The 13,197-nt window shown below is 44.3% G+C and overlaps 1 protein-coding gene across 1 annotated transcript; it reads left to right on the top strand.

Annotated features, from left to right (window-relative positions):
* Positions 1-1,440: 1,440 nt before the first annotated feature.
* CAV3 (caveolin 3) lies at positions 1,441-7,652 on the top strand. The gene is made up of 2 exons (XM_050957589.1): positions 1,441-1,697; positions 6,627-7,652. The coding sequence occupies exons 1-2, from the start codon at positions 1,584-1,586 to the stop codon at positions 6,966-6,968; spliced, it is 456 nt and encodes a 151-aa protein (XP_050813546.1). The 5' UTR covers positions 1,441-1,583; the 3' UTR covers positions 6,969-7,652.
* The last annotated feature ends 5,545 nt before the right edge of the window (positions 7,653-13,197 follow it).

Consider the following 13,197-nt stretch of genomic DNA (forward strand, 5'->3'; position numbering starts at 1 on the left):
TTAATATAGTTATGATGGCTCTTTGCCTAACTTTCTAAGGAGACAAATATCCCTGAGTATGTGCCCTTCTTAATTTGTGATGTTGATTATTTCTGTTTGTTTGAAATTTTCTTTACATGAAAAAGCTAGAAGGCTCCAAGTTCTTTCCCCGAGACTATATATATTTTGGCTGCCTTTTAAAAGGACTCTGGGGATTTGTTCGGCTGTTCCGTGACAATATGGCTTCTTTGGAGATATTTATAGACCATGATCTGCCTCCCCAGAGTCACTTCTTTTACAGGCTCCAAATAACTCTATTTGCCTCAGCCTCTCATAGGGTCCTGCTCTCTGATCTATGTATCATTTTTGTTGCTTTCTTCTGTCTGCTTTGGTAATGGGGCACTGGAAGGATGTGTAAAATACAACCTTTACTGATACTGGGGTTGCACGGAGCATAGTTCATCATGGTGCTGCCTGCTGTTTGCAGTTAGTGCTGACCTGGGTTGGAGGGAGTGCAAAGCTGCAAAGCTTCAGTGGGAGCAATGGGATATATCATGCTACCTCCCGGTAGCACAGGGAAACATTGTGCTCCACCATACAGAGAAGCGCATGCTTGCTACACAATCCCTAAGGAGTAGATTGTATGCGTTTCTCCCTTCCCTCGTTGTCACCTGGACAGTTAGCTAGTGTGTAGGATGCAGGGCCTTCAGCCCACCTCACCTTCCTTACCCTTTTGTGGGTGCCGTGAGACCCAAGAGTTATTCTCAGGGAGCAGGCTTCACACATACTCAAACACTAGCCACTATCTGGCCCATAATGTCGCTTGTACGTTTCTTGGTGGGCTTACATTCTGCCACTGGGCACACTGAAGGATGAATGAGTGATGCCATGGTCCAGATTGTGGCTGGCCTTACACAGGTGTACAAGAGGCGAGGCGGCACAAGCCTACTTCCAATCCCCTCCCTCTGCAGTGGGATCAGTCCTGACTGCATTAGTCTAGCACAGCCACCAGTGTTAGACTGTGCACGTGGGAGTAGGATAGTCCAAGCTCCCTCTGCAGTCACCAGTGGAGCTGAACCAGAAGTGTGTGATCATAGTGCACTCTGGAAATGGATGCTAAGTTCCTATTCCAGCATGCACCCCTGCAGAGCCCCTGAAGTTCTGTGTTCTATACTCTGAACTAACACTCGCCTAGAGTGCAGTCCCATTAATGCCGCCAATAATATATTTTGCAACATTTTCTCTTTAAAATTACCCTTCTTCAATCTCTCTATGAATCATCCAGGCCAACTCCTCTGAAAAGATAGCTCTATGGTGTGAAAGCATAGATGAGTCCAGTGCCCCTTTAAGGAATGCTTTCAGGCCTCAGTGTGAGCTACACTATTAATTTTAGCTTGGAGGTTTGCCACAGGCAGATTTCACAGAGGGTCTTGAAGCTATAGCGAGGCAGCTGTTCTCTGGTATCCAGGGTGGGGTTTGCTAAGTAAAGAAGAGCACAAAGCTTGAGATTCTGAATGCACAACTTCCTTTCGAGGTATTTTGCCAGCAGAGAAAGGGTTCTGGGACTTTTATTAGATTGACTTGTGCCATTCTATCGAGACACTATGGCAGAAGAGCAAACTGGACTTGAGGAGAGGATAATAATAAAGGACCAGCACACAAAGGAAATAGACCTGGTGAACAGAGATCCAAAGCACATTAATGAAGATGTTATAAAGGTACATTTTCTGAGCACCTTTGATTTTTATAAGCATCTCTACATCTTAGTGCAATAAATCTATTGATAGTTTGCTTTTGTATCAGGCTCAAATTCTATAGTATGTTTAACTCACTAAATATAGTGTGTAGCTGGACAATATGACAGAGGAAGAGGGATTATCGAGGACAGTAGTTTGAAAATGTGCTGTAGGGGGAAATCCTGCATTGCCAGGGAGATGCATACACTGACTAGGTGATTTCATGTGGCTTTCCCATCTCTGATGAATGTGCTTGTTTAATTCTTTGAACATACTCACTCCGACGTCCGTGACTGTCGCTTGCCAATTGACTGACATTTTCCCATTAGTTTTGGGGAGCAGGAAGTCAAATATAAAACAGAGCCTCACGCCCAGGTCTCGCTAAAGAATGAAAGTGAACCTTTAAAAAAAAACCTCTGCCAAAATTCATGACACTGACTGTCTCTGCAAGTTGTTCCAGGTTGGTGCAGCACGGGAGATGATGGGGCTGCTGAATGTGTTCACAGTGTCACAGTCTTATTTAGAACAGAATTGTTTCTCCCTCACACCAACAAGCCCTGATTAACAGAGGCACCAAGCAAGGACTACTAGGCTGAACCTCAAAAGGGCGTTGTCTCTAACTATGACCATTGAAGCGTGTGGGCTTGGTGCAACTCTATCCTCTTAGGGTGAATTTGGCCCCAGAAGGGTAAGCGAGAAGATTGAAAAGGCTCTGTTAAATTATTCTTTTTCCTTAAAGCATCACAGGAATTCAGATGAGATAAATGAGTGTTGATTGAACCTCTTCTTAAAGTCAATAGAGGAGGTCTTGGAATGTGAGCTTTGGTTTCTGCATTTAGAAAAAGAGCCACCATTGAAAACAGGAGACACAAAGGCCAGGTTAGTATTCAAAGTGGGAGGCTCACTGATCGGCCACCAAGTGCAACAGCTAGCATGCTGTAGATGCACATTCAGTGAGCAGGGCAAAATGGGATTGGAACAGCTGGGTAGTGGTGTTATATCCTGCATATGTTCCCCACCAAACATGCATTCTTGTATCTCTCTGCACATCACTATCTGTTTTGTTAGTACCAGTAAATATATTGGTCCAGACACGGCACTCAGCTATACCAATGTACATATGGAGTAAGGCTATTTTTGATTATATAGAGGGATAAACATAGGCCAGACTGGTATATACTTTAGCCGTGTCTCCATACTTAAATGAAAAAGAGAGAATGAAAAGGTGTCTAGTTGCTACAGATGGAACGATAGGATTTTATCAGAATTACATCAAAGAATCGCTTTGAAATTTCCAGGAAGAAGATGGTATTAGATTGAAGTGAGATTAAAAGCAGCCTTGTGGCTGAAGGATCTGTGCTTCTACAGATCTAACACAATTACTTGTATGTTAAGATTCCATCTTCAGAAACTGAAGCCCTATGCCACTGCTTGTTACATGGCCCTGAAGGTAGCAAAATGCAGTTGTTTAGGTCCCAATCCTGTGGAGTGTGGGAAAGTGTGGTTCCTGCATTCTCCCTCTGGCTCCCAGACACCACTGAAGCCCAAGAGGACCTGCAGCTTTGAGGTATATACAGGGAGTGGGAGAGACTGGGGAAGAAGTCATGCTGAGTCACATGCTTCCCTTGGGTCTGGGTGAATTTCCATTTACAAATCTCCAAGGCCTTACTGTGCTGGCTGAATCTGTGTCCCTTGCTTGAGTTAAGCAGAGATGCCAGCTTGGAGGAGTTGATCACTGCTCTTTGTCAATGCCCTTAGGCTTTGTGACTGTCACTTTCAGAAGAATAAGGGAAATGCATATTATTGGCTGCCATGCAGTTTCCTAACAAGTAGAAGAGATCAACTGACAGCATGCCTAAGTTAGGGGACCCAAGTCCATATTAGGACACTCAAGTCAGCAGTTAGATGCTCATATAAATATGTACTCTATGCACCTAAGATCCAAACTGAATCTCAAGCAAGGTGCTCAGTGCCTTCAACTCCTGTTAGAGCCAGTTGACCTCAGATGTGTACTGGAAGACGGCTAGAGTTCCTGTTGTAGGGCTCACTCTCCATCCAAGTATTATTGACTATGTGAGGCACTTCTAGGTCATTGGCAATACAACAATTACCCTCGGTGGAACCTCATCTGTGCTCCCTGAGCCTTTCTGCACCAGAACAGAACAAATGGGGATTGTTAAGGGCACTCCACTCCCTGAAGAATTAGGACCAGGTGCACCCTTCTTTGAAAAAGGGGCTCCCCACTAGAAAGTCAAAAAGTTAAAGTTAGGCACATGCTGAAGTACTTTCTGGCTTCAAAATCAGGCATGCACTTAAGTATTTTGGATGCAATTCTGGCTCTCCTGGTGTCCTGTTGACTTCGGAGCCAGGTTATCACTCCTCCACTTCAATGGGACTACTCGTGTACTTAAGGTTAGGCATGTCCTTAAACTCCTTATTGAATCAGAGCCTAGGTCAAGCATAAAACCATTCTCTCATGCTCAGTCATGCCCAGAGGTTCTTTAATGTGGAGAATCAGCAAGCACAATTTATAATGGTTTCATAATAAAATGACAAATGCCTTTTAACCTGTGTTTATCAGCCGTGATTAATATTTTTTGTCAACGCTACAGTGATAAATGCAGCTGATGAATACATTACCCACAAGAAATACGTCAGCTCCTGCTTTCTCACAGACGTATCTTAATCTCAACTAAGCAGATTTGTAATTAAAAGAAACCCGCCTCGAAGTTCTGCTGGGTAGCAGCAATGTTCCTAGGAGATGTGGAGAGGAAAGTGGATCTACCCCCTTCAGAGTGTGTAAAGCTGATTGAGCTCTGAATATTTAAAAATATTAATAGGTTTGTGGGTATTTTATGAGTGCAATTCGCCTCTTAGCAGCAAGCCCGCCAATGCCCTTGAAGGCTCGAAAAGGTAGGACTAGGTGGTGTGTGTTATTTCAAGAGTAAACAGTTTCACAGCACATTTCCTGCCCTGGGTGCTCAAGGTGATGGACCTGTGAGTGGTGTGGTGGGGGTGACAAAGCACCATGGGGACAAAGACCTGCATGTTTGGAACCCACCTTCCTAAGTCACCTAGTGTCACCTAGTGGCAATTCTGACTGCATGAGATACTAAAAAAATGCCTAGCATTGAATTCTTATGACCAATTGAAGAGCCTCCCCAGCTGAGAGCCCTTGTCTTCAGGATTTGTGAGGAAACCAATGCTGTAGACTGGCTCATGTCCGTGACTATTGTTTTTAATTTAATTTAGTCTTTATGTATCTTCCTCTTCCAGTGGGGAGCTTTGTGTTTCTCTTTCTGTTTCTTATGGCTGCATAATCAAGGTATCTAAGCACCAAGAGCTAGATTAATAAAGGCAATGATTTTCCACAAAAAGCACCTCAACTCTCTGGGTCAGACTCTTGTGTGTTCCAGCCTCTTTGTGCAGCTCAGTGAAAAAGAGCCATTATCCAGCTGCAAATGAGAATTCCCCCTTGGCATGGAGTAACTCTCTGCAGCATCTGGGCCCACCAACACCCCGATATAGAGGGGAGGGAAGAGTGGGGCTGGAAAGGGGTCATGGTGGAGTGGAGCTCCAGTCCACCAATCCTCCATTGTTATAGAGTCCGTGTAGGGTCCTATATCAGAGCTGCTACTTAGAACTGCCCAGCAGTAGTTCTAAGTGGTGTTAGGGTTGGATCAGGAAGATACAACTTGCTCCCCAGTACTCACCCCTACGTCTCTCTGAGCCAGCCTTTCCATGCGCCTCCTGTTTTTAGCTCTGATATTTCTGGGGCAGAGTTACCCTTCCTGAGAACAGCATCGCAAGCTGCTGCATTGTATCTATGCAGGATCAGAATCAGAAGTGCAGATCTCACTAAACAGCTGCTCTAGTGGCATTTCAGACCCAAGGAGAAGCAGGATGTCGGGGAAATCTCACCACAAATCTGACCTGGTTGGGTCCCCACTCATTTCAGCAGGTGCAGTATCTTAGAATGTACCTGGATAAGGTTTAGCTGTATCCTTACGTTTTTTTCATTGCACAGACCAAACCACTGTGGGATGCACTTTCATTACTCAGATATTAAATCATATATGAAAAGGAAGCATCCCAAGAGCAGTAAATATGTTTCAGACAGCAATGTTTTTGTTCTTGCATGCTCTTCGTTATATAACTGCCTTCACGTTTCCTTCCTGACACCCAAATCAATCTAATTGTTGTGTTTTGTAGTAGCGGTATTCAACAGTTTAAAGTGCGGGGACTACCTGCTTACACCAATCATACTTTAGCTAATGGTAAAAACATTGTCATCAAAATTAAACCATGATTTAGAGGTAGTTCCTGCATCAGCGTAGGAGGTAAAAATGTTTTGTGCCCCATAACAGGCATGCTCAGAGGCAACACAGTTGTGGACCCTGTTATGTCTGGCCATACATTTGTGCCATATGATGTAAGGAAAACAGACAGTGATTTGGTGAAGAACTGGCGAAGGACTCAACATTTTGCAGCTAATTTTGGCCCCCAAACTCAAGTGTGGAATAGACTTTTCAGACAACGGCAGTTACTCTGGCCCAGCTGCACTAGAGCCAGCTGATGAGAAGTGAATGGAAAGTAGGGCAGACACTTTCACCTACCACACAGGACCCATTTTCCACTGGTTCTTGGCTTCGGCCCTCTATTTTGGAAGGGGTACAGAGTCTGATGATATATACCTAATTTCCTTCACTGTACCCTCTATTTTCTCCAGTTCTTCGGAATCGTCACTAGTAGAATAGGGGCGTGCCTATGTATAACAGATCTCAGCTGGCCAATAAACAAAGGAGCGATTGTGAGCACTGTTCTCCAGTTGGATGATAATTACCTGCCCTGCATGAATTCTGTGTGAGTGGCACCCCCCTAATCCACCCTTCTGTCTTGTCTGCATTCCAGGTGGATTTTGAAGATATCATTGCTGAGCCAGCAGGTACATACAGTTTTGATGGAGTATGGAAAGCCAGCTACACCACCTTCACAGTCAGCAAGTACTGGTGCTACCGGCTGCTTTCGGTTGTGTTGGGAATCCCTCTGGCAGTCATCTGGGGCTTCCTCTTTGCTTTAATCTCCTTTTGTCATATCTGGGCAGTAGTGCCCTGCATCAAAAGCTATGTGATCGAAATCCAGTGTGTCAGCAGAATTTACTCCCTCTGCATCCACACCTTCTGTGACCCACTGTGTGAGGCCCTGGGGAAGATCTTTAGCAGCATCAAAGTTGCCCTACGCAAGGAAATCTAGAGTGACTGGCGGAGAAAACTAGCAGAAACAATCACTCACCCAACAATCACACTTTCAAAGTTTTCCTGAAAGACTGTGCACCGTATTCTTCGCTCAGTTACATTGGCATAACCAGGGAATAACTCCAATGACACCTATGCAGTTACTACACATTCAGTCTAATGTAAAGGAGAACAGAACGTCCTCTGTAATTATTTCATGGACCACAAACTTAGATTAACACATGCATTTATTAAGTAACAAATAAGGGTGTGAGAAAGCTAAAGTACATTTGGGTACAGTGCATAATTGTCTGTTTAGTTAGCCATTAGCTCAAAATAGTACCAGGAAGCACAGGTCTGTAATAATTATTATTGCTGCAAATAGTGGCTGTTGCAAACGCTTTCATTTTAATTCGCAATATGCCAAAAGTGTATGGCTTGATGATGTAAATGACAAAGTTTTGTTTCCATGTGTGTTTCCATTTAAGCAAAGCTTTTAAATCCAGGTAACCTTATTGGGTACATTTTTGACAGCTCAACATGCTTTTTCAGGGGGTGCAATTTGTGTCTGTTGTTTTGTGGCTGCAAGTGCATATCATGGCATTTGGACCCAGGGGCGGCTCTAGACATTTTGCTGCCCCAAGAAGGGTGGCATGCCACGGGTGGGGGGGAGCGCTCTGCCGGTCACTGAGAGGGCGGCAGGCGGCTCCGGTGGACCTCCTGCAGGCGTGCCTGCGGAGGGTCCGCTGGTCCCGCAGCTTTAGTGGCACACCTGTGGGAGGTCCACCAGAGCCGCCTGCCGCCCTCCCGGCGACTGGCAGAGCATCCCCCGCAGCATGCCACCCCGAGCACATGCTTGGCATGCTGGGGCCTGGAGACGCCCCGTTTAGACCCCTTAACTAAGTGTGGGAATAAATCAGGTAGTTAAACATACAGCTATTACAATCTGCATCCAGGATTCAAGGGCAGGCACAAAAACTGCAGACATTTGGCCCAATTTTTTTTCTCAGACCCAAATTACACTTGCAAACCGGACAACTGGGCCTCCCTACCACATCTGAATATTTACCTCAATGACTGCAAACATATTTGACTAATTTACTTAAATAATGACCAGGTTGGCTTTCGTAAAAGGTTTTGGCTTATTTGTTGAGGAGGTGTGGGGGGGGGTTATGTTATTTTCTTGTTTGATCACCTGATCAACTGGCAAATTCGTTTACCTCCCTCACTGCATTTAGTCATAGCTAATCAGTCCTGTTGCCATGTTTCTATGTTCCCTGTAGTTGCAACTGTCTTAACAGGGGAGAAAGAATTAGCTAGAATTAACATTAGGGAGCGTTGTACTGGTGTACACAAGACTAGATTTTAGCTCATTGGGCCTAATTTGCTCATGCAATGTTTAACACAAGATACCTGAGTGTATTTAATGCAGTTAGTTCAGATTTACCTCTGTGTAAGTAAGAGGCGAATAAGACCTTTTGTTTTCAATGGAAGTTGCACATTTCAGGTCAGAGGGGTTTTGGCCCATAAAAATTGGGGATTAAAAAAGGGCATTCAGTCAAATGCAAGGGTATTTCCTACTCTATATTCTCAGGAAATTTGTCCAGCCCATTTTTAATGAATCTCACAGTGCGGAACCCATCAACTCCCTAGGAAGATTATTCTGGACATAAAACATGTGAGTGATTCCATTACTATCAAGCAAGGCACTTAAGCACATGCTTAACTTTAAACACGCTTAAGAGTCTTGTTAAATCAGTGCCTGAGCTAGCTCACGTTTCAGCTATTTTTCCTGGTAGGGTTAATGGTCCTTTACTCAGTTCAGTGCATTGGTTTCCCATAAGTACTAGGTCCTAGATCCTCAAAAGGTATTTAGGTGCCTAATTCCCACTGAAATTAATGGTGCGCCTCCAATGACTACTAAGAGCCAAATTCTCTACTGGCGCTATTCCAGTGATGTCAGGGATTTGTGCTTTCATTATTGCAAAGTAATGGCACTAAACACACTAATGTTTTAAAAGAAATAATAGAGAAAAAAGGAATGTGGTGATTGAAAAAAGAATAAGGCAAACTCTTAGACATAGATGAGCCAAACAGCTGTACTGCTGGTCTAGGCAGACATGTGAGTATGCTCCAAGCTATGCCCTGTGGGACACATTTTTAAAGAAACTTCAGCCTCACTTCTAATTGTGCAGCCAGTGCAGGCAGAAATGATGGTGATCAGGCAATCAGCTAGCTGATTTTAGGGCACAGCCAGGTAGGTAGCAGGCAAAATGCTATAATTGGTGCATATATTGCAGGTGCAAAACATGAAAACGCAAAAGATGACAGAATTGTTTGAGAAGTTGCATTGGAATAGGGTGTGTCCATTGTTTTTGAGAGCGAGTTAATCCTTAAAGAAACACTCTAAATTGATTATTTGTTCTTTGCCTCTTATGACCTGATACCCGGAGAACATCATATGGTTATGAGCAATATTTTTAGTTTTTCATTGTAATAAAAGTTATAATGAAAGGTGATGTGAGGGGTTGTGTGTGCTTTTTGTTCTATTGATTACACACTCAACTCAAAAAGCTACACACACAACTCTTCCCAGCTGTAGTCTTAGGTTATTAGTACGTGTGCAGCCTTTATGGCGTTGTATCTGAGCTCATGTGCCTTTTGAATGTGTTAATGCAATGCATTTATTCATTTTTCTCTTGTGTAAGGTGTCTTGTTTCATCTTTTCACTGTTCTAAAGTTAGCCTTTTCAGAGCTGGGGGTCTGGATGATAAAGGGCATTTCTTCTGGGCTGCCAACCCATTCATCTGCATCTTAGGTTATAAATGCTTTGGGTCAGGGATTCTGCCGTGCAGTGTTTTAGTGAAATCCTTCCAATCGACTTGCTGGCACCTTGCAATCCAATTAGTACTGAGTAGTTGCATCATCCCAGAAGCTTCCCTGCTTCCCTCTTGCTCGGTGGAGGAAGTGGCATCAGACCTTTTCCTGGTACAGTTCACTAGGGTGACCAGACAGTAAATGTGAAAAATCAGGACAGGGGGTGAGGGGTAATAGGAGCCTATATAAGAAAACAACCCAAAAATCAGGACTAACCCTATAAAATTGGGACATCTGGTCTGCCTACTGTTCACACACCTGTCCATGCTAGTTCAGCTGTTCTGCATAGTACTTGGTGGGGAGGAAGTGCCAGAGCCTTGGCGCCACCCACTTCACATCTCTGCCCACCCATCACACTCACCATGCACTGGAGGAGGAGAAGGAGTGGCTCAGTGATGGCTGTTCTTCCCCTGCATGCACACACAATACCATTAGCCTAGACAGTGCAGCAAAGTGGCTGACTATGCCGTAGGATTGTATCCAGGATCATGACCTGTCCTAAATAATAAAGGCTAAAAAATAGGTAGATTGGGGCAGGGGGACTTTATTTTTTTTATTGTGATTTGTTGTTCCCTAGGTTTAAATTGTAATCAGTGATCATGTCTCAAATACAATTTACTGAACTTTCTGGTTGTAAACCATTTCTGCAAAGCAGCTCATCATTCACTTCCCTTAATATACAGAATGCTGATGCAGTTGCAGCACAAACTGATTAAACTACCTTACTGGATGGTGGTAAGAAGAAAGTGCAGGATTGGGTTTTAATAAGAGCATGATCAAGCTCAGTGAACAAAATTTTAAGTCCTTATTCAGGCAAAACTGAAGTTCATTGACATCAATGGGAGTTTTGCCCAAGTAAGGGTTGAAGAAGGTGGTTACGTGATGGCCCTCTATTTCCAGCACATTGTGGAATATAATGCAGTGCACAGTAATCAGTTCCAGAAAGATCTGGAATGTACAATGGATGGTAAGAATAACACAAGGAAACAGCAATGGCCCTGGATTCTCCACTGGCTGGCACATTATGGAGTCACTTACACCTATGCATTAAAACGTTGTCAGAGCAAAACAGTAGTGTTTAACACCCACTTTCATCATCAATCAATCCTAAAGAGCCATACCTTCCTTGCATCTGGAACACCACCTGGTTCAGTCTCTAGGTCGGTCCTCAATTTATGACCATAATTGACTAATACAGGGGTAGGCAACCTATGGCACGTGTGCTGAAGGTGGCATGTGACCTGATTTTCAGTGGCACTCACACTGCCCAAGTCCTGGCCATCAGTCCAGGGGGCTCTGCATTTTAATTTAATTTTAAATGAATCTTCTTAAACATTTTTAAAATCTTATTTACTTTACATACAACAATAGTTTAATTATACCGGTATATTATAGACTTATGGAAAGAGACCTTCTAAAAAAGTTCAAATGTATTACTGGCATGGCAAACCTTAAATCAGAGCAAATAAATGAAGATTTGGCACAGCACTTCTGAAAAGTTGCCGACCCCTGGGCTATTGTATTAACACCCAATTTGCCCAGATGCAAATGGGGCCCAGAGGAGAATCAGGTCTACTATGTTGTCTACAAAAAGGCAGTGTCATGGGCAATTTGTAGAGACAGGTCCAAGCCATAAAGTCCAATCTAAATAATCCTGAGATATGAGGGCATGTGTGGGTGGGATTTAGGATTTTGGTTGGGCCTATTATATAAATAAGTTTCTGAATTTTCCAAACATTTCGGAAAGATTAGATTTCGGGTTTTGGTTCTGTCCTTTCTCTAGTTTGAATAGGAAATATGTGCTTTGAAATCTTGCAATTAACTAAATCAGAATCCCACTCTGCCAGGCAGTGCACGCTTCGACTCAGTGGGAGTTGTGCATGATAGAACAATGCAAGATTGGACATTGTCCAACTGGAGTTGTGTGCATGCTAAGATTGCAGGACTAGCCTGGGGCTCAGCTGTCGGACTGAGTCACAGCTGTGCTGGGGTGAAAGTAACATTCAGCACTTACCGGTGCGGGGATCTGGGTCTGGGCCTGGGCCCCGCAAAGGGGTAAGGCCTCGGGTAGAAGGGGCAGGGCTATGGGTCAGCCTCCCCCAGCCAGCCCATCTGCACTGCCTGGCCTCCACTTCCTGGGGCTTCAGCTGTGATTTAAAAGGTCCGGGGCTCCAGCCACTGCTATGGTAGCAGTGGCAGCAGCCGGGGCACCCAGGCCCTTTTAAATCACTGGCTCTGTGGCAGCTGCCTCTTTGCCCCCCTCTCTCCCTGCCCTGTCAGCAGCGGTCCTGCCAGGAGGGTTCCTGCTGGCAGGGCTGCCGATGGGTGGGGCGGGAAAGGGGCAATGATGTTAAAGCGCTTTAAGGTCGGCTGCGTACAAGCCGGTACCGCCAGCCACTTCTTACCAGTACGCCGTACTGGCCTACTTTCACCTATGCTACTTCTGCTTTACACCACTGGAACTCCACTCAGGGCGGATGGAGGGGAAGAGAGACAATTGCACCAGGGCCCCAAGCTGAGGGGGCCCCTAAAGCATCTGTAACTGAGGTGAAATGGGAGCAGCACACATGATGTACCACGGTCCCAAGTTACTCTCAACAGGCTTGACTCTACTGAAATCAGTGGAGATGACAAGCATAAAACAAGAGTAAACAGTGATGAATGAGATCCTGTATTTCTAGCTGTAGATTTTTTTCCATGATCACGATTAAATCATTAAAATAAAAGTATAGTCCTTTCCTTGGGAAGAGCAGAAAGGGGGAAGTCTACACATTTCTCATTTTCCTTGAGTTTAAATGGATAAAGGATGGAGAAAGTGCAGAACTCCACTGTTCCATTGCTTTAGTGCATGAGAACAAGCTGGGATTTAAGCTCCAAGCTGAACCAATGAGTGACACGATGCTTAAAAGTCAGTCCCGAGCTACTATTTTAAAAAACTACCTGAAGACCAAAACAAAATCTGTAGAACTAAAAGCTGAAAATGGATCGGTTGATGATAATGAAACAGCAAAATTGATAAATATGCAGTATTTATATCCATTGCAAACACACAATCAAATCCCTCAGCCCCTCCTTCATGTGCAGTCATAACTCATGCATGGTGTCCCATTGATTTTGGAACTACTTGTGTGAGAAAGGACGATGAACATGAGCGAAGAGTTGCCCCCTGAGCCCGGCATGGCCTCATCTTGCTGCCATTGAATTCAGTGGGGAAATTCACACTGACTTCACTGGGAACAGGATCGTGCCCTAACTATTTGCATTTTCCAAAGCGGTACCACAGTGGGGCAAGCTTTATGTTTACGTAATACAATGTTGTACAGGTCATAAATGTTGGGTGCATTCATCTAGAAACAAAAGCATTCCATACA

This window comes from Gopherus flavomarginatus, chromosome 6 (assembly GCF_025201925.1).
Source record: "Gopherus flavomarginatus isolate rGopFla2 chromosome 6, rGopFla2.mat.asm, whole genome shotgun sequence".
Classification (NCBI taxonomy): Eukaryota; Metazoa; Chordata; order Testudines; family Testudinidae; genus Gopherus; species Gopherus flavomarginatus.

What these genes read in the sequence shown, in the direction of transcription:
- CAV3 (XM_050957589.1), top strand. Translation starts at nt 1,584, where the DNA reads ATGGCAGAAGAGCAAACTGGACTTGAGGAGAGGATAATAATAAAGGAC. An exon ending in TTAATGAAGATGTTATAAAG is followed by an intron (nt 1,698 to 6,626) that starts GTACATTTTCTG and finishes TCTGCATTCCAG; the next exon opens with GTGGATTTTGAAGATATCAT.